This window comes from Bactrocera dorsalis, chromosome 2 (assembly GCF_023373825.1).
Source record: "Bactrocera dorsalis isolate Fly_Bdor chromosome 2, ASM2337382v1, whole genome shotgun sequence".
Classification (NCBI taxonomy): Eukaryota; Metazoa; Arthropoda; class Insecta; order Diptera; family Tephritidae; genus Bactrocera; species Bactrocera dorsalis.
The window spans coordinates 63,633,776-63,656,818 of NC_064304.1; the positions used below are offsets into that span (position 1 = coordinate 63,633,776).

Below are 23,043 nucleotides of genomic sequence, written 5' to 3' on the forward strand. Positions count from 1 at the left end.
CGCCAACGTAATCAATCAGTGCTAAGAGTAAACTGCTATAGTGTAGACGAGTTGTGAAATAAAGAGTTGTTGAATTAAATTAAACAGTGTTGATTTTATTTGTCAATCCAGAGATACGAACCTAACAAAGTAAACTAGCAAGAGTAAAATCGTAACGATATTAAACTAATAGCGGGATTCTGTAACCAGTCTCTAGTCTCTATTTGAGACATTTTGAGTTAAATCTCAATTTAAGACTAGTAACTATTCACTAAAAGCGGCCATACACGGGCACACATGTGCGTTCGATCTGTGTGAATTCGTTTGCCCATACGCGACACACAAATCCATTTTGCGTTCGTTCTTCACACAGTTAACATCTGCGACAGGCAAGCGGAAAATTTCTTGGAATTTATATGTATATGAAAAAAAATAAACAAAAGAAAAATACGAAAAAAAGGATTTGGGTAGCGGAAAGGATTGGTTGCGTAAAATGTGCGACAGGAAAGCGGGAAATTTTGTTGCACTTCTTGAAATTTATATGTGCACTAGCTGACCCCGCAGCCGTTGTCCTGCGCGAAATTATGTGTTTTGAAATGAAAAGACAAAAATTCATATCTTATAGATAATCATTTATTTGCTATTTGTCTACATTTTTCTTCAATGTAACGCAGCTTGATAAAAAATTTTTTTTTGTTTCTGTTTCAGTGCGTAAATGTACAGAGAAGATGGTTTTCCAACTCTTGAGCACGCCACGTATATCTGGCCGTGTGAAAAACATAGCATTTCCAAATGTATGCCACCCACTATGCGACTATTCTGTTGATCGTCATTTTAAATTCAATTTTCACTGGAAACGGAATACTTTTGAACCGAATTGGCAAATCGTTAGAACTCAAAAGAAATCCATAGAATCAAGCATTCTGTCCCTTATATTTGATAGGTGCATCACAATCAGATTGCGATGATGCGGTGGCATACCAGGCCTCTCCAAAGAATTTACAAATTCCACTGGTATTTCACGGTGTCGTCTTTATTGTCAGACGATCGATCGATTTGTATGATTGCAAGTCTCCTGGAATTTGACTTTGAATTTTCCAGTTTAAGTCAACAACATAGGTATTTGTGGCAGCTAAGATTGCTCGTACACTCAAGGAATCGTACTTACGACAGTTTGGCCAATGTTCGTATAAACATTCGTGATGAGTCCATCTTTCGTGAATTGATAAACGGCATATGGGATTGATATCAGACCATGGGAAGTATCAATCAGTATTGACCCATTTCCAATTCTTAGCGTATGCAATGTAAAATGTCTTCGGCAATGTAATTTTTGGTCGTATCCCATAACGCGGATTTGAAGGCTGATCATCGCGAAATGTGTGTGAACTTCAGTGGCATTCGTTTTTCGGGTGGATTGTGTAAGTTCATTCTAATGCATTAGTTGAGAACACACCTGGATGTCCATCTACTCGATGACCCTGCTTCCTGCGTAACAATTTCTTCGATGATGCATCCCATGTATAATATCAACGTATTTCGAATAGGGCAATGTTCTCGCAAACGGATCACTGACGGAAGTTGAGAAAAAACTCGCTAATGTTAATTTTGTTGCTGGTGGTGTTTCTGTTGACTGTACTGTATTCTCTGGGTTGAAATAGACTCTTTGGTCATTCCCCAAATTAACTTCGAGACGCACAACAGTCGGAAAACGTTCATGAATTTCAAAAGAAATATCCTACAAAGCACTTTATTTCAGTTCACGTATCGACCGTGTCGTTTAAAACCAATAACCGCCATGTTGCTTCCTATGGTGACGTATTTACAAACGTATTTTATCGATTACACCAAACTTCAATACGCAACATTCACATGACTTTTGAATGTGAATTAGACAATAGTGGCGAATATGGTACGACCCATGTGTTGTCAACTTTGATGTGTTGTTAACTTCGATATTTACGCCGATAGAGTGGATATCCATCATTTCCAGCTTGTGTTTCAGAAAAGCACATGGATAATGTTTCGCGCATTTATTGTCAGGCATACAAACCGAAGTGTGATTGTGGTGTCCGCAAGGTCCATGAACCATGTTGGTTTTCATCACTTCATATAATACTGGATCTTTCTCTGCATCATTAATTTCCGCAGAAATGAGTTCATCAATTTGATCTGGTGTGACAACCATCCACCATCCAAAGAATATGTACTTGCGACAAACCTCTCTTTTGCCACTCAACAGAGTACATTTAGCATCTAACAGTACCACATATATGTACCTACCCTACTCCAAGATAAACTCCATGAAACATCGTAACTGTTGTTTGAAAAGTCGTGCTGTGACATCGTGACGATCGCTTGCTTATTGACCGCGATCCATAATTCCGCACGTATGTCACCGCATCCTGGGAGTACTTCTTGCCTTGCCTTGCCTTTGGCTGCCATACTTTGATGAACCGATATTAGGGCGACCTCTTCGTGGCTTCGTAACAAATTTCAATCTGCAATTGACCTCTTTGTGTGAAACGCACGTAAAGTTTTTACTGAATAATTTTTCTTTTGAATAGCCGGAATAAAAAAGCAAGCCACCGAAATTGAACTATTCAAATAATTTACAAATCAAAATATTGAAAAACAAAACAAACAAAAATTGAAAAAAAATGTTTATGGAAAAAAGATACTTTTTGGAATTACCCTAAAAAAAAAAAGTATTCTCCTTGTTTGGGAGGAGACCTATCCGAATTGGTGGTAATCACCGAAATCGGTCCAGGCGTTCTCTAGTTATAAGCGTAGTAACTAACATCACTTTCTTTTATAGATATTAAGCGATGTGATAAAAACTTGATCCACAGATGTCGCCTTTTTCTTTGGCATCGTTTTGTTTAATACACGTTTACGCCAATTTAAGGTTTGAATATTGGATACTGCGATGGTAGCGCCATCCATTGGTCAAACATTCCAAATTTAAAAATTGATTAAAAATGAAAAAATAATTTAAAAAACATTTTCCAGTGGACCAAATTGTAAATATAAACCATTCCCGAATCTCCTTGAACTTACACACAAAATTTCATCAAAATCGGTCCATCCGTTTAGGAGCAATTCCAAGGCAAACACACGGTCAGAAGATTTATATATATAAAGATAAAAAAAAAATAAACAAAAGAAAAATAGAAAAAAAAGATTTGGGTAGCGGATTGGTTGCGCAAAAGGAAAAATCGCTCTCATGTACATTTGTTAAAAGACATGGAAATCAGTAGTGCAAGAGATTTGACAAACTTTTTGCGAATGGATGCAACTACATATGGAATGCTTCAGAGCAGAATAACTCCTGCAATACAGAAGAAAAACACTATAATGCGCGATGCAATTAAGCCAAATGAGAGGTTATCTGCAACATTAAGGTTCCTTGCTTCTGGACAAACCTACGAAGATTTAAAATTCTTAACAAATATTTCAGCCCAATGCCTTGGAAAAATTATTTTAGAGACCTGTGAAGCTATAGTTGATCAATTAAAGCCATTTATTCAAGTAAATAAGTAATAAATACATATGTTAGTAGTCAATTCTCTAAGGACACTTTGTAAAAAATATAACATAAAAGATAAAATACATTCATATTAAAAAAACAAACAAAAATTCAATACTGAGATCAAAATGTGGTGTTAATTCAGGTACACATTTGAATTTACAGAAATCTTGTTTTACAATGTTCTGTACTTAATGCTATAGTTGTAAACTTATATTATTCGCTAAAATCTTGGAATTCCGGGCTATCGAATAGATGTTGGAATGATTGACTTGATGAAGGAGAAATAACTTCATTCGAAATTATTTGTATTGGTACAGCTGGATGTGATGAATATTGCGATGAACGGTTGTAAAGCTGATAAATATGATGCGAAAAATGTGGCCGAGGATTTTCAATATTTATAAATGATGTTAGGTTTAGGTTTCCCAATTGACCATGTAACAAAGTTTCGTCAATTAATTTTTTAGCAAACAATTGCAGCTCCTTATTTAACTTCCTATATGTTACAGCCCATGCTTCTCCATGAATGGTCGCTTCATCCTTTTTTGGATTGCTTTCAGATTTATCCAAAAAGTTCGCTGCTTTCCTCAAGAAATCCTTTACTGTTATCTTCTGTCTTTTATTGTTAGGTTCCTGAAAGAAAAAAGAAATACAAAATTATTTTTATAATTTCAGATGCCAAATAATGCCGAGGAATGGAAAATAATTGCAGCCGAATTTGAAAGTAAATGGAATTACAACCACTGCATAGGTGCTATTGATGGAAAGCACGTCAATATAATAAAACCAGCTAAATCCGGATCTTATTATTATAATTATAAAAAACAATTTAGCATAGTGCTGATGGCGATAGTCAGCGCAAATTATGAGTTTTTAGCAGTAGAGGTCGGCATGAATGGATGAGCTTCCGATTCTGGTATATTTGGGCAATCAAAATTTAAATACAAATATGATGAAGGACTCCTGAACCTTCCACAACCAGAAAAATTGCCACTTTCTGAGGATATTCTACCTTATGCGCTTGTTGGAGATGACGCATTTCCTCTTTTAGGAAATTTAATGAAACCTTATAGTCGTCGCAATTTAAATGTAGAGGAGCAAATATTTAATTACCGATTATCTAGAGCACGCCGTGTTGTTGAAAACTTATTTGGAATTTTAGCAAATCGTTTCAGAATTTTACATACAACTATGAATTTGGACCACGAAAAAAGTGCTAAAATAAAACTTGCATGTTGCTATTTGCATAATTTCTTAATGAAAACAAACTCATCTGTTTATTTAAGAAATGATGTAAACAATAATTGTGTCCATTTGGTAGACATGCAGCCGACGAACTATGGAAATATAACACAAAATTCTGCAAATATTCGTAACACATTTTTTAACTATTTTAATACAGTTGGAGCCGTTGAGTGGCAAAATAAATTTCTATAAAATGCTCAAATAAAACTTTATAATGTACAATATATTGTCTTTTTACTTACTCTTTCTTCATCGTCGCAATCCTCAAACGACGAAATCCCTTCCATTGAATTTCTTGGTCCATAAGGAAATTCATGCTTTCAAAGTACTACAGTGTTGGTACATAAATATTTTCTGAGCTTGTTCCTTATTTCTCGCTTCTCCGAACTTTTTGCAATTCGCGTCTATAGCAAGATCTTAAACCATTATACTTTTTTTTGACGGTTTCTAATGTAGCATTTTTATCGATTTCTTTATATTTTGTTAATAAATTATTCCAACTTCTATTTTTTTCACTTTTATTTTTATATTTATCACTTTTCGTTTGCCAAATTGCTACTTCAGTTTTTAAAAGATCAATAAACTCTGATACAAAATCTTTATTTACACTTGCCATTGTTCGTCCGCGATCTTCACTGCTCGGCGACACGAGAGAAATGAGATTTTGTGCGTTCACAACGCCATACAAGATAAACATGTCCGCGCACCGATCGTAAAAAATCAAAAATTTTCGCGAACATGGATCGGTACGCGAACAAGCCCATACACGAGTAAACCGCATGTTTACACATAGCGATCGAACGATCGATCGTTATAAGCAGCTCAAACACGAAAAATTTAAAAATAAATCAATTTTACATAAATTTGGATCACTCCACACTTACAGAATAGCAAAATCGTCTTAAGCCTCAAAAATTGTCTCTGACTTAAAATCTCAAATTTAGAGACTTGAGATAGTCTCACGTTACAGAATCGCACGGTAAATCTTAATTTTTTGGAAAAATGTTATTTAGAAAATGTACTTTATTTGTATAATATAAAAACCGTCTTAATACTTGCTCTACTAAATCTAAAATTACTGAAATGAAAATGCCGTCGGCGTATGTGTAAATGAGATATGTTGCCTCTTCGAAATTTCCATCGAAATGAAAACTTCGCTGTCAAACTGCTGAATTGGCAGCTAAATACTTTCAATGTATGGCATACTAATTAGTATTTCATATTATGCTTTCCATAAGCAATAGGGAGCGTCCGCAGCATTAGGCACGGCAATATAGTTAGTATAAAATAAATTTTATCCTGCCGAGATGCCCCGTTATGAGCAAAGTCTTAAATTTAATAAACTTTAATAAAATATCATTGCTCATAATAAATTAATTATTTTAATTGTTATATAACATTTTTCCTACAATTATTACAGTCCGAATATATGAAATATTTGTTTTTCTCAAAAAGGCATTTACAGAAAAAAGTATGTTTCTATTTTTTTATTTTCCACATAATTTTTTTTCAAAATTTTAAACGGTTCAAGAGCTCAAAACATGCGGTACATCAGCTCGAACCTACCTACCCGATGCCTTTTCGCAAATGATTATGTTATGGTAAAAAATTCCCACATACAGATTTGGCAATAGCAATGGATTTGACAGTTAGTATCCCAAAAATGTTTGCCTTTCGAGATGCCCCGTAATGAACGTAAGGTTTCTTATACCATATGTTCAGACAGAAATTGTAAAGGGATTAGATTACATTTAACTACATTCACTAATCAACCCGTTCTCACTGCCGTTGGAAAGATGAAAAAACAGCTGTTTTTGCCATTCAAGAATTCACATCCCTTAATATTTATCAAAAGAAAACATTGTCATATAGTATTTTGTAATAAAAGCCATACATATTCCTTTAAATCTTTCCATTTTGGGAAATCGATTTTCATGTGAAATTAGATTCATTGTTTTAAAAAAAAGTTGTTTGTTTACATTTTTTTCCCCTTTGTAGTGTCTACATCAGCTGTGATAATGTAATAGATTTTCAATACTGACAAGTAGATGGCGCAAAATCAGAGTCGCACAGAGAGATTTAGCGTAGATCAGTTTCAAGTCATTTCGATGAAGTGATTTTGAAATGTCATTTTTGTATGTAGAAATTTTGATAAATTTATAGGATTAGTGGGATAAACCACTCAACAGCCGAAATCGCGTGATTAAGTGCCGGTCTGAACATGGTATTACACATGTATAGTATACTCAGAGAGTTTATAGAAGGTTCAAGGCGCAGAGAACGTAAATAAAATTTTGGCTAACTCACCACTGCTTGCTTGGCAGGAGAAACTTTAACAGTTACGCTTGAACAGAGCTGAGCATTGAATAAAAATTATGCTCAGAACTATATATTGCTGTTACAGACGTATGTTAACTCTTAATTGAACAACAGTTAAATATTGAATAAAATTAACAAAAATGCTCTTTAGCAGTTAATTATTGTTTAGTGCAGTGATCATCAAAATAAACCCAAATTTCTTCTGATATGATATGATATGGCTCAAAAATGCCTCCTAAAAAAATCATTCAGCCGCAGCTTTGTGCCGTTTGTAAAATGGTCGCTAAATCACCAAGTGTCATGTGCGCAAATTGCCGCACATGGAATCATTCCAAATGTGCGAAACTTAATAGAGCGGAATTCACCGAGCTAGCAAATAAAATAAAACATCAAGGTTATCAATGGAAATGTGAAACATGCCGTTTGGAGGTTAGTATCGTCACTCAAGATGATCTTGACTGTGAAAGTAACGACAATGGAAACATCACCATGCTTAAACTTAAACGTCTGCTTGATGATCAGTATTCAAAGCTCACAACATCTTTTGAGAGTAAATTCAACAGTTTCAAGACGGCCATCGAAAAGAATGTTAATGACATCAGAAGGGAGGTGTCAAGTTTATCCAAGCAGCACAAAGACTTGTCCAATACATGTTCTACTCTTGATAACAGACTAAACTCAGTAGAAAACAAGCTCGAACCTTTCACTAGCGCATCAGCTCCAACTGAAGAAATTTAAGCAGAGTTTTCCGAACGCAAAAAACGGGAATCGTTGTTGAATGTTCAAAAGTCAAGGAGAGCTGATGGCAAAGACCGTCTTGATGAAGACAGAGCTACCGTCCAGTCCATCTTGCCAATCGATTTGCCTGTCAGTTTGGATGATCTAAAACTCCGACGATTGGGTCGCCCAACTGCTGGCCGTAGCCGCCCGCTGCTAGTTGAAACAACTTCCCCATCCGTTGCTCGCGCTATATTAAAGTCTAAACCACCAGAACCTGTTGAAGGATTACCCAAAGTCATATTTAAATCAGATCTCACTCCCGCTCATTTGACGCACCTCAAGAACCTTCGCACACAGCTGAATTCTCTGGTGAAAAATGGCGATTCCTCGAAGACAATAAAATACGTTAATGGCGTCCCAAAATTAGTCAATAAGAATTTTCGCTCGTTCAACGATAAGGGAAATTCAAACAAACTTGCACATCCACTATCAGAATGTGAGGGGACTACGTACCAAGCTCGGCAGTTTTTTCACAGCAGCAGCGATTAGTAGTATTGGCATCCTGCATCACTGAGTCATGGCTTCACCCAGCTATCCATGATGGGGAAGTTATAGATGATTCATTCAGTATTTATAGGAAGGATAGAAACAATATCACAAGTGATAGTGAACGAGGTAGGGGTGTTTTCATCGCAATAAAGAAGTTTGTGCACGCGGAATATATTCCAGTCATTGATGATAGTATTGAACACATCTACGTAAAAATCAAGTGCAATAGATCAAATATCATTACTGGATGTGTCTACATTCCTCCGAGAGCATCACTAGTCGTTTACCAAGCGTTCCTTGATACACTCCAGTACCTGAAATTAAAGCACAAAAATACCAACTTCCTCATAACGGGGGATTTTAACCTTCCAAGTAGCTCGCCGCATATAGACTGTGAAAATTTACTCTATGAAGGCTTCTCTCTGTTAGAATGCCGCCAATTTAATAACATTCAAGCCGATAGTCACAATTTACTTGATCTTTGTTTCAGTAATCAGCATATACATGTTGATCACACACAGGCAATTACCACAATGGATCGATACCATCCAGCACTTGATATCACGATTGAACTCCAGCTCAGCCTCAAACCAGTAACTTTACCTTTCTATGATTTCAAAAGTGCTGACTATGGGAGTCTTAATGCATTTTATCAAAACGTTGATTGGACGAGCCTGTATTCATCCTCTACCCTAGACAGCAAAGTAGTAGTCTTCTATGACATTATTCAAAGAGGCATATCTACCTATGTGCCTGTCCATTCACAAAATAACAACAACTTTCCGTACTTGTTTTCATGCGAATTAAAACACAAAATGATACTCAAGAAGGAAGCCCATACTACCTTCAAGAAGTGCAATTGCAAAAAGAATTATAGAAAGATTCAGGTATCGATATTAGCAATATGTTCGCATCCTTTTTCAATAGTATGTACAACCAAAATTCTCTCCAGTGTTCACCACCAACTGAAGTAGAACTAGCTCCCACTGTCATCATGGATGAATTTGGCGTTAACATCAATGATGTCCGTAAAATGTTGTAGACACTGAACTTGAAGAAAGGTGCTGGTCCGGACGGCTTACCAAATAGTTTTCTTAAATACTGTGCATACAGCCTCAGCGAGCATATTCAGTTACTCTCTACAAAGTGGTATCTTTCAAACTATATGGAAATCATCCTACATCTGTCCGATTCACAAGGACGGCCCAAAGTCTGAGGTCGTTAACTATAGGCCAGTTTGTATCCAATCAGCTTTGGCCAAGCTTTGCGAGAAGATAGTTCTTCCACAACTCACGGCATTCTTCACAAACATTATCACCAACAAGCAGCATGGTTTCGTCGGCGGAAGGTCGACTTCCTCTAACCTGTTTATCTACGTAAATTATTTACTAGATGCCCTAAACAATGGCCACTCAGCTCACACCATTTACATCGATTTCAGCAAGGCGTTTGACAGGGTGGATCATAGTATTCTGCGAAACAAACTTAGAAGATTCGGTAATGCACTGAGTTGGATTCAATCATATCTTACAGGAGCATGGTTTCGTCGGCGGAAGGTCGACTTCCTCTAACCTGTTTATCTACGTAAATTATTTACTAGATGCCCTAAACAATGGCCACTCAGCTCACACCATTTACATCGATTTCAGCAAGGCGTTTGACAGGGTGGATCATACTATTCTGCGAAACAAACTTAGAAGATTCGGTAATGCACTGAGTTGGATTCAATCATATCTTACAGGAAGGCATTTCCAAGTCAAAGTAGATGGATACCTGTCTGCTAAGCATAATGTAACCTCATGAGTACCTCAGGGGTCACATCTGGGGCCTATTCTCTTTAATATTTTCGTAAACGATATTGGCGATAACTTTCAATCGGAATTTTTGCTTTATGCAGACGATTTGAAGATCTTCAGAATGATATCCAGTGAGCAAGATCTTCAAAATGACATAGACAAGCTTTCGTTGTGGTGCCGATTAAACAAATTTGACTTGAATGTAAGAAAATGTGTAACTGTATCCTACTCACGGTCATATATCAGAATACCAGCTAATTATTTTCTAAATGATGAGTTGCTAAGTGAAGTGGATCATGTAAAGGACCTGGGTATCATCATAGACAATAAACTGACGTTTAACAAGCATATTGAAAGATCACTCTCCAGGCTTTTAAAGTTCTGGGATTCATTACTAGAACTAGCAAGGATTTCACGAATACCATCTCACTGCTACGCCTTTATTCATCTATGGTTCGGCCAATTTTAGAATATGGCACTGTAATTTGGACGCCTTATACCGATGCTGCCTCTAGTCGTATTGAAAAAATACAATCAAAATTATGTAAATGTCTTGGCTATCGCTATGGTATTCCTGGTGGTTACAACACAGTGTCTGATGTCTATGAATACTATAACATTAACAGCCTGCAAGAACGTCGTCAAGTAGCTGACATGTTATTTTTATTCAAAGTCGTGAACGGCCTTATCGATGCGAACTCGCATCAGTGGGTCCCTCACTGAGACGTAACCGTCTCCTGAAAACTATCAAAACTAACAAGAGCTACGTTTTCAATGGTCCTCACAACCGTCTGGCCAGGCTCGTCAACTCATTCTATAGTGTTGTGGACTTCTATAGCGGATCACTCAGTGCCTTCATCCCGGATATCAAATCACGTCTACTGCAATATCCCTAGTCTCACCTTTTACTCTTTCTCCTTTCTAATTTGCTAGTCTTACAACTGTTGTTCAATTTATAGCTTTATTTATACTAGTGTTGAGTGCTATTTAATCCCTTATACTTAATTACATAACAAATATTACATAATTTTTAATTATATAGTTGTATGTATAAAGCCGTTTGGCGTATATATACTTAAAATAAAATAAAATAAAAAATATGTACCATCATCATATGTGTGACATTAGCACACAAATAATGCAAGTTAACGATAGCCTCCGCATGGAAACCTTAGCATAACTGTAAACAAAATTGAATCTTTGCACTCTGCAATTACACTACCTCATAAACTAGAAACATAATTCACTTTTCTGATTATTTAAGAATTCGATATGCTTTCTCCGTTCTGAATCCAATAATCCATTATTATCAAAACAATATCGCTCGCCCTCACAAGAAGGTATAACAATAACAATCGTAAAGAAATCAGAACGCGTAACGTTCTGCTGGAATTTGCTGTCACAGCTAAAAATGTAATTAACTCTTTGTTCTGGATTCAATCAAGCTGATGCTTACACGTCAGCTTTAACTTTAAGTAAATAAAACCAAAATGTATATATATTAGTATTTCAGAAATAAAGATTTGATTTGTATCTTACAATCCAAAGTAACCACAAGCGTTTTTATTTAATCCGCGCGTTCGCGGATGTAAAATATATATTTTTTTAAAAAAATCCCTTTTGCGGGAATTAATTGGCGCCCAACGTGGGGCACGAATCAAAAAGTGCCTAATAAAGTTTAAATTTATTAAAAATATAAAAAATCGCGTTATTAAAAATTGTGAAATTAAAAAAAATTGCGTTATTAAAAATTGTAAAATTAAAAGTATAAAAAATCAAGTTCTTAAAAATTGTGAAATTAAGAAAATTGCGTTATTAAAAATTGTAAAATTAAAAGTATAAAAAATCAAGTTCTTAAAAACTGTGAAATTAAAAGTATAAAAAATCACGTTATTAAAAATTGTGAAATTGAAAGTATAAAAAATCTAGTAAAAAGCGCCCACTAAAATAAGAAAGTGATAAACTTTTTAAGTAAGAACATTTAACGAAGTGACAATTGCAAGATAATAAAAACAAGAAAAATTTTTTTTTAAATAATCTATTAAAATAACAGTGACCAAAAAAAGTGTAAGTGAAAAACTTTCAATAAAAAATAACTGCTTTAATAAGAACATTTAACGAAATGACTATCGCAAGATAAAAAAAAAAAACAAAAAAAACAACAAGAAATTTTTTTTTAAATAATCTATTAAAATAACAGTGACCAAAAAAGTGTAAGTGAAAAACTTCCACTCAAAAAAAAACTATCAAAGAGTGACTTAAAAGTGCAACAGAATAACAGCCAAGCAACAGGGGTAACAACATCAGCGGACGTGTCAACAATAGTAGCAGCAGGCATAAAGGGAACAGCAGTAACACCAACAGCATCATCAGCAGAAATTTCAAAAGAGACAGCAGAATATATTTGTAAGTTAAAATTAAAATATTCTTGTATATTAGAAATGGGAAATAGCCCAAGTATCAAATATAAAAAATTGTCATATTGCGATTTTTGTAAGGGCGATCACGAAATTAAGAAATGTCCTAAACTAAGAAAATAAAGAAACAAAAACTATAACTAATGGTTTGTACAACCAATAAATTAAATAATTAAAAGCTGCGATTCACCACCGCAAGGGGGACCCTCCAGCTTATAACAAATTAAAATTCTCTGCGATTCACCACCCAAGGGACCCTCCAGAGAATTATAAAAATTTAATTCAATCAAAATTTTTTTAAATTAAAACAATAATTAAAGGCTCGATCAGCCACATAATAAAAATATATTGAAACCACGATTCACCACCGCAAGGGGGACCCTCCGGTTTATAACAAAGCTTAATTCTGCGATTCTGAACTCCAGACCCTCCAGAATAAAAAAGCATCTCTTCCTAGAAGGGATAAAATAAAAAAAAAAGAAAAACCAGAAATTGAAAATTAGACAAAATGGCTAACGGTGACGCTTTGACCGTAGACCTAATATCTCGCCTTATTGCTGACAGCAACATAGCATTACGTGAGGAAGTAGAGCAACTACGCTCACAAATAACAGTCAATACCACTAGTGCAACTGATTTTTTAACACAGACGATAGACGACAATATAGCTTGCCTAGAATCATTAGATGTAGTTAAATCCGTACCTGAATTTACTGGTAGGATTAATTCATATGTTAGTTGGAGAGAGGCTGCGCTTAACGCTATGAGCCTATACGTGAGGGGCAGTAGGAAGTACTTTGCCGCACTCACAATACTAAGAAATAAAATAACGCATGATGCAAATGATGCATTAACAAATCACGGAACAGTACTAAATCTCGATGCAATTCTATCTCGTCTAGACTTTGCATATGCGGACAAACGTCCAATACACATAATTGAACAAGAATTAAGCATCTTAAGGCAAGGTGCAATGTCGGTTGTAGAATACTACAATCTCGTCAACAAAAAGTTGACGCTATTAATAAATAAAACCATTATGACACACGGAAACAACGCAGACTTGACCAAAGAATTAAACAACAAAAACAGAGAACATGCCTTAAGGATCTTCATAACAGGACTAAACACACCATTACGAGACATAATTTTCTCTTTAAGCCCACAAGATTTACCTGACGCTTTAGCAAAAGCACAGGAACTTGAATCGAATAATCAAAGAGCTCGATTTGCTCAAAACTTTATGTTTGAGAGAAATAGAATGAAGCCAACTTACCCAAACAATAACCTAAGATTTTCTCAAAGGAACAATACCAATACACATTATAATTATCCGAAACCAACCCCAATGGATATAGATCCATCTGTATCCAGACTTTATAATCGAGATTCTAATATGAGGGGACAACAAAGTAATAATAATTTTTACCAACAACAAAGAAATACCAGTAATAATCAAAATTTAAAACCTTTGCAAACCAATGCAAACTTTCAGGCCAATAGGGGGCAAAATCAGGAAGCCCATGGGGTAAAGCGGCATAGAGAAAGCAATAATAGCTTTCGCCCGCAAGAAAAAAGTCAGCGAATTAACAATATAAACGAGAGCCATTTTTTAGGCGAAGAGGGGACGAACTCCCCTATCTCAAACTACATGACTCAAAATTAAATAAAACTTTAAAAGCTCTAATTGATACGGGAGCAACCTCATGCTACATTAAGCCTGGGGTTTATAATAATAAAAATGAATTAGCCATTTATAAGCGCATAAAAACCGTGAATGGCTATTCCATAATAAAATTTTACCACTTAATTACCCTATTTGGAGTCGAAGAAATCTTCTATGAAATAGAAGGATTAGAATCGGATCTCCTTCTAGGATACAATTTCCTTAAAAATATTGAGGCACTCATCGATGTGTCCAATGGGAAAATTAATTATAGGGTAAAAAATAACTCAGAAAATAAAAAAGTAGCATGAATATTTATTTTGAAAACAAAACTAAGGAACAAAAAGCTTCCAAAAAACTAGCCGAGAAAAGTATCGGTGATATTAAAAATGAAAGAAATATTAAAATTGTAGAACAAGCAAGTTCTACACCGCCAGCCGAAGATTTTACCGGCAATATTATATTAAAAAAATTTATTTTGGGACAAAAAGGTCCTAAAACGCCAGCTGACGATTTATACCAGCAAAATGAAAAAAATAATAAAAAACATATTGTGGAACGAAAAAGTTCTACAAAGCCAGCCGATAATAATACCGGCAATTTATATAAAGAAAATATTGTGGAACGAAAACGTTCTACAACGCCAGCCGATGAATTTGCCGGCAACATAAACGATAGCTATTCGTTACTGGGTGAAAGAGGCTCAGAAATTAATAATGATAATGATTATTATTCGGAAAAGAATTCCGAAAAGTTAGATATTGAAAATCAAGATGAAAGATTAATTCAACTTAAAACTAAAATAAAAGAAAAAATTGCTCAAATATATCCAGGCAATGATACAAGCTTCCCATTTCACCCTAGAGAAATAATTTATGAAAAAATAATAGGATAAAGAAATAAGTTGAATCCCAGATATTAAAACAGGTTGTAAAAGAGGATTTAGGAAATAACTTTTACAGAAAATGATGGCAACAATAATTTTAATATTGCTAACAATAGCAAATGCAGATATTATGGACTTCACGAGAGAAAATTACACATTAATACAGAACGAAAATGTAGGTTCATATAATGACTATGAGGAGTGTTTCATATAAATAATTTAACATATTTTAAAGAGATAATAATATCAATTAAAAATTATTATTATGGTAAAAAGAGGTACAATAACTTAAAAGAAGTTAACAAAAATGATGAATTTGATTATTTGATGAATTAAAAAATATAACATATTGCCAACACGGTATTATGACTATAACAGATTTAATGGACTTTTCTAAATTTAAAATAGCCCAAAAAGGAGACATAATTATAATTTATATTAAATATCCTAAAATACAACTAACATGTAAGTACTACGATGTAAGAGCCATAGCTCAATTAGATGGTAAGCTTATTATTGACCAGAACATAATATATTGTAAAAATAAGTTTTTTAATATTCAAAATTGTAAGACAGAAATTTCAAAAACCTATTGTAAATTAAATAAGAAAAACACATGTTTGTCAGAAATTTTAAATAAAAAACAAGGAAAATGTAGCAAAATAAAAGAAAAAAATTTACAAATTGAAGAAATTAAATCAGGAGCGATATTAGTTTCAGGAAAAAACATTGTAGATAACCAAACATTAAATGGAACATATTTAATAACATTTGAAAATTATACTATAATAAATAATCAATCTTATGAAAACATTGAAGTAAAAATTTGGAATTATTTTAAAAATAACCACATTAATAATTTTGAAATATTAGAATATTTTGAAACAACCAATAAAATGTTAAAATTAGACAATATAAATATTTTAGCAGAACGGAACAAGAACATAATAGTAAATTCATATTTTTGGTATATAATTTTAATCTTGGGAATAATTTTCATAACTTACTTAATACTAAAATTAAAAAAATCTCGCGCAATTCCCAAACCAATCGAAAATGCGCAATTTCAAGAAATCACTTACAATGCTCTTTTAAATCAAATATCTAAATTAACTCAAAATAATAGTGAATCGGGGACGATTCATTTTAGGAAGGGGGGAGTTAACGATAGCCTCCGCATAGAAACCTTAGCATAACTGTAAACAAAATAGAATCTTTGCACTCTGCAATTACACTACCTCATAAACTAGAAACATAATTCACTTTTCTGATTATTTAAGAATTCGATATGCTTTTTCCGTTCTGAATCCAATAATCCATTATTATCAAAACAATATCGCTCGCCCTCACAAGAAGGTATAACAATAACAATCGTAAAGAAATCAGAACGCGTAACGTTCTGCTGGAATTTGCTGTCACAGCTAAAAATGTAATTAACTCTTTGTTCTGGATTCAATCAAGCTGATGCTTACACTTCAGCTTTAACTTTAAGTAAATAAAACCAAAATGTATATATATTAGTATTTCAGAAATAAAGATTTGATTTGTATCTTACAATCCAAAGTAACCACAAGCGTTTTTATTTAATCCGCGCGTTCGCGGATGTAAAATATATATTTTTTTAAAAAATTCCCTTTTGCGGGAATTAATTTGCATACACAAACTTACATACAGATATGCGTACACATGTAGATATGTCACCCGCGAAAAATACAAACATTGTTCTACACACAAGTCAATAGGCATGGCAGCCAAATAGTCAGTGGCCAAATTTGTAGAAAAACACACAACAACAATTTTTTCATTCATGAACGCAAGCACACTATCCACAGGCAAACTCACTTCATACATAAAAACAAACTCCATTACATCTCCCGAGCATGCCTTTTCCTACAAGCGTCTTTTCGCGGCGATGGCAAAAGCTAAAAATCATAAATTGAACAATTTCTGATATTTTGCTAGAAGGGAAAAGTGTCAACCCCGCAAACTTGCAAAACACAGAAAGAAGTGACAAAAGTGGCAAAATAGCTGTTGTCGATTTATAATATTTGTCAATTCTAAAATATTTGTTCGGGGCTCGCAAAAATCTTCGTCGGTATGTATGCAGGCTCATACGTATGTATATATTCATACATATTTACGCAAGTTTGTGGGCGAAGCTGTTAGAGCGGCAAGGGAAACGGTGACAATAGACGGTCGTTTGCTTATTTTTTCGGCATAGCTCGGATTTTCTACTAACAACACAATGCTGTGTTGACAGATTGACTCGTTGACATGAAAGCATTGAATGTACATATTTACATACATATGTACATATGTTGCATCTAAACAAATTTACAAACATTATCCCTATGGTCTGTCATATTTGTTTACATGCACACAAAATTATATATGAGCTCATGTGCGACCGCTTGGTCTTTTTGCATAATATCGAAACTTTTAATAACCAAAGCAAATATACATATGTTTTTGTATATAAATACATGCAAACCCATATAAAATGTATATTTAGGTAGTAATACTTGCAAAGATTTTATGGAATACATCAAAAAATAGGTCAATTTTAAAATACACACTTATGTGGTTTCTTAACAATTGTTTAAACGAGTTAAGTATCCACCCCCTCTACTCGGGAAAACTGGCGCATCCTAATGCTACATCGCCATTCACCACAGCACAACTCAACACATATCTCCGCCAACCCACTCAACAAAAAGGATGGGCAACGGGAAAGCAGGACTCACTTCGTTACATACAGTTCGCACATGAACATACGTTTTTTCTTCACCGATCTCGCGCTGCAATTAACTCTAGCACATTAATAGCGGGATTCTGTAACCAGTCTCTAGTCTCTATTTGAGATATTTTGAGGTAAAATCTCAATTTGTGACTAGTTACTATTCACTAAACAGTCTGTAGCGTTAGTCTCAAAATATTGAAACCTGGTAGTTAGCTGGTCACAAAACTAAAAAGAATTCTTGTCTGCCATTTTGAATATAATGAGTAGAGATCATCATAGATATTAATCGATTGTCGTTGTTTTATATTTTGTAAGCAACTCAAACACGAAAAGGTTAAAAATAAATCAATTTTACATAAATTTTGTAAATATTATGAAACAAAGTCAATATATATTTTTATTTTTGTTGATAATGATGTTTTTTTGACTATGTTATAGAAAATTTAATATTTGTTATCGACATATTTATTTTCATTCAAGTGCAAAAACATCTCTGAATAATGAAATGAAATAGATTTTGTGACTGTCACTTACAGAATAGCAAAATCGTCTCAAGTCTCAAAAATTGTCTCTAACTCAAAATCTCAAATTTAGAGACTTGAGACTGTATCACAGTACAGAATCGCACGGTAAATCGGATCAATCCTGCATTAGCATTCAACTTTCAATTGAGTCACGTCGACACCAGCTTCCGGTTATTTACTTCGTGGTACATCGATCCTGTGCGCTAGGTCAAGTCGATACTAACGTGATAAGCTTAGTATCCAGCTCCCAAGAAATGTAAAACTGCATATAAAAAAACGCCTAAGAAACGCTCAAGGAACTTTCCTGCGATAAATTTACTAGTGCTAGTATGCAGTTCTAAAGTAAGGTAGTATTAATTTGTAATACTTTTTTCAATAAATTGCGAATATGGCAAACCTGGTTTTGCCAAGAAACATCAAATCAACAATTGTTTCTTGAAGGAAATTCAAAGTAATCGTTAAATTCATCCTAAATTAGTTAAAATCATCATTATGAAGTATATTTCATTTTGAAATGTTGTATAAAACTTACCAATCATCAACAATATTCCTTAAATCGCAAGGAAAATATTTATGTTACTACACACATACCTACATACATATTACGCACAACGTTTATTTTCTTTGTTTATTCTCTCTTGCTCTTCTAATGTGGATCATTCACAATGCGTAACCAGCTGTCAAAATTACTTGAAGAAATAATGTATTTTTTTTCTTGAGCAATTACTTGAGAGCTGGATACGAACCTATACGACGACGAGCCTGCGCGTTAAATTCTTTGGGCACCCAATTCGGTTAACATCGGCATCTGCACTTTTAATAACCTTAACTTGTATAAAAGATATTTGTATATTAAATAAACATTAAATTAAAACGATTGTTCATTTTAAATAAGTTGGCGTTTTCTTTGGCGATCATAAAAGTGGTTTGTACTCCCGTTTGCATATTTAAGCAACACTCTTAAACAACAATTATATGTATGTATACCGATATATAAATTATAAGCAGATTCGTTTGTGCAAAGTAAATAAGCGAATCTGTAGGCATACATTCCTTTACGTTGAAATTAGCATTATATTTCTCATTTAACATTGAGCATTTAATTCTGCTATATTCGAGTCCCCTGCTGCAAAACTCTGATGAAACACGCTTAAAATTTGTCTGTAGTGAAACTCCCTCATCTCTGCCGAGTACCTCTTCGAAAAGTTATGATATTTGAAACGTGAACCAGAGATAAAAAGATCCCCACTCTCCTGTCACTGGAAATGTGAGAGCCGCTCACCTACCGAACTTTGACAGTTGACTGGATTGGGTAGGTTTTGCCGTTTTGCAATTGGAATGACTGGAACGGCCAGATTGAAATTATACCAAAAGTATATGTGAACGGAGGAATTTGTTGCCGCCGTTCAAGATCGCTAATTTAAAACAAAGAAAATGCGAAATTTAAATATATTTCATGAAAAGTTTTGAATTTGATGCATAATAGAATTAATTTTCTATTACAAATGATTAATAACATTTATTAATTGAGAACTAACAGGCTTTATTCACCTTACTAAGTATTTTAAGATCAAAAGTTGGTTGTGGTCAAATGAGCCTCAGCGTACTACACCCGCATACAACCCTACATAGAGGCGCAACACCGACACACCGCATTCTTCATTTCACCACACAAGTTCCACAACATTTCCCCACATAACATCCACAATGTCACCGCTACCGCAGATCTAGCAGCTGACCGACACCCCACACCAAAACGCTAAAACAGGAATAACGGGTAGCGGGCCGGCCTCTTTTCCGACGTCACGCTCAAGGAAGTAGCGACGCGAATTTTGTTATTCACCGCCGAAAACGGGTTTTTAAAAAAACAATTGAAAAGACAAAGGCTTATTTACATTACAGCGAAGTGACGCTGAAGGCGTGCAGAAACAGACTGATTTTATTGAAAAGTATTTCTTAAAATGAAAGTTTACAATTTACCATAGAAATGCTTACTAAGTACTTTACATTATTTGCTTTTACAATTGTATCAATACCAAGAATTGGTATTTTGTTTACATTTCGTTAATAACATTTACAAGTGACAGGAAATAGTATCAAATTACAATTTAGTGAAATACTTATTTCATTGTTTTATTTATTGAAGCAATGAATTCGTCTATATCGTCAGCATTTTTACATGTTGACATTGGAGTGGCTTTATAATTAACATTGTAAGAAAGTGTATTTGGGTTGGTAGTGTTTAAATATGTAACTACTCCCCCCTTTAGATCTGAATTCTCTTGAATTCGTTCATTTAATTTGACAATTACATGTTTGTGTTTGCATATAGCCACAATCGCTATTGTTACAATTATTATTATACATAAAAAATTGCAAATATGTGATATTTTACTATGGATTTTTAATTTAAAAATACTTTCTACGTTTGCTTTATTTTCCTCTACTATTTCTTCGAATGCAATTTTCTTTGTGAAATTTCCCATATCTTTATATTTTTTATTTACAATATTTTCTTTTATGTTTTCGATATAATTTGAAAAATAATAGTCACTAATTTTAATGGAACAATTATTATATTGTATTAAATAGTTTCCATTTATAATTGGTTGTTCCTGGTTACATGTTTGATTAATTTGTAAATTTATGGCATTTTTAACTATAATAGATTCTATATCTAGTGCTAATATCTCAAGTTCGTTATTTTTTTATGAGTTTACAATTTTTCCTTAAAATACAGCGGTTACTTGGTTTTAATCCTCTCAATGATTTATTTTCTTCAAATGTAAACGTTTTATTTTCATAAGTAAATATTACTTCAGTTTTTGCTTCTATTTAATTTGGTCTTTGTTTGGGATTGCAATAATTGTTCTTATTTTGATATGTTCAAAATTTTTTGGTATTTTAATACCGAATATTAAATAAGTATTATTTAAATTTGCTGTTCCCAATTCTATATATTTAAGTTTATTAAAATCAGTATTATATTTTAAAATGTCTTCACTTGTTAATATATCAGGATGTGTTATTCCATATTTGGCTGATACTATATTGTCTTGTATACGATCTATTTTACTTTTTAATAATTGGATTTTTGTGTATTGGTCTAAGTATAGATTTTGTTTATTATCATCATACAATAACTTATTTATAGAATTAAGTTTTTTTTCAATTTTTATCCTATCACTTTTAATAATTTTCCTAAGATACTTCAGAGCTGAATTAAAATAGTCATTTCTTCAATTTGATGATTTATAGTTTCATTAGTTTGTAGAAGGTGTGTTTGTATGTTTTGTCTATCGTCTTCGTCCATTGTACCAAAGAGCCATTTCGACATTGTGCCTATTGCGTTAACTAAACCTCTTTTATTTCTGTTTTTGTTTGGCATGAGTGTCATTAGCTTATTCCTAACTTCTAGTAACTCCCTTTGTAATATTTCTTTATTTCCTACTTTCATTAAAATTACATTACCTGTCATATCATTAAAGATATTTTCTAATTTTTTTTCATTGAGTTATAAAATTAATAAGAAATAAAGAATTTTTCCAAAAATAGTCAAATTTCAACCGTTAATATCTTTTAAACGGTTGGGTTTACGAAAAAATCATAAGAGACCATATTTTAGAGCATTCAATTTCCTACAAAACCTAATTAACAAGATATTTTTTCAAGTAGTTGGAAGCGAGATATAAATTTTTCTATCTGATAATAAGAAAAAATAGAAAACCGTTAGGCGGAGGACCTTCCCGTTACAATTAAAATCTCATATTTGGAGAGGCTTTCTTAGAGGTGTCTAGGAACCTATTTTTGCGAGTACCAATTGAAAAAAAAATAAAATTTTTTTTGAATCACCCTAATGTATATTTTTTAAAAGTTCTCTCTTAAATTTTGGTTGCTCCTTATGTCTTACTGCTTTATAATTTTTAATGTATCCTTCCCATCTTATTTCTTTATAATCTTCTCTATTGATATTTCGTTTGTCTAATAATTTTCAATGTTTTGCTTAACTTTGCCAAGGTCTACTTTATTATTTTGTACATCGGTAGGAGTACTTCTAATGGTCGTATGATATCTGTTATTATAATTCCTAATGGCTTTTTGCATAATTTGTTTTACTGACAATGTTTTATCGCACTTGTATATTATTCTAAATTTTTCTGCAATTGTATTATGCATCCTCTCAATGTCTGCATTACCCGTGTGACTATTTGGCTTTGTTAAATGTAGTTCTATTCCTTCTTTATTTAGGAATTCTTTATAACAGACATACATATGTATCTACATGTACTATTTGATTTTTATTTGACGGTATTTCAGTATATTTGAATTTTTCTTTTATTGGTTTTCTATCATATTTTACTTCTTTGCATACCTCGCATTGATTAACAACTATTTGAATCAGTTCCATTAATTTTGGATAATATATTTTATATTTTAATTGATTATCAGCCGGTTTCACGAAACTGATTTAAGTGAAAATTAATTTATTTCAGTTTCACCATTTGACTTAATTTGTATTTAAATGGTCACCCTTTGCCATTTAAATATTAATTAAATACTGTCATATGCAACTATGTTAACGTTTTCCAATCAGCTGATTTGCAAGTAGCAGAAGATAAATACTTATATTGTAAAAAATGGAATCTGACGACGAAAGTGATATGGAGTGC

General features: G+C 33.4%; 2 protein-coding genes across 2 annotated transcripts in view; both read right to left on the reverse strand.

The window, feature by feature from the left end:
• LOC125776669 (uncharacterized) overlaps positions 1 to 23,043 on the reverse strand; it is a 532,635-nt gene that overhangs the window by 405,718 nt on the left and 103,874 nt on the right. The window lies entirely within an intron of this gene.
• On the reverse strand, positions 3,338 to 5,993 carry LOC125776753 (uncharacterized). The gene is made up of 2 exons (XM_049450308.1): positions 4,999 to 5,993; positions 3,338 to 4,144 (listed from the first exon to the last, which is right to left on the reverse strand). Exons 1-2 carry the CDS (start codon positions 5,041 to 5,043, stop codon positions 3,725 to 3,727), a joined length of 465 nt encoding a protein of 154 aa, XP_049306265.1. The 5' UTR covers positions 5,044 to 5,993; the 3' UTR covers positions 3,338 to 3,724.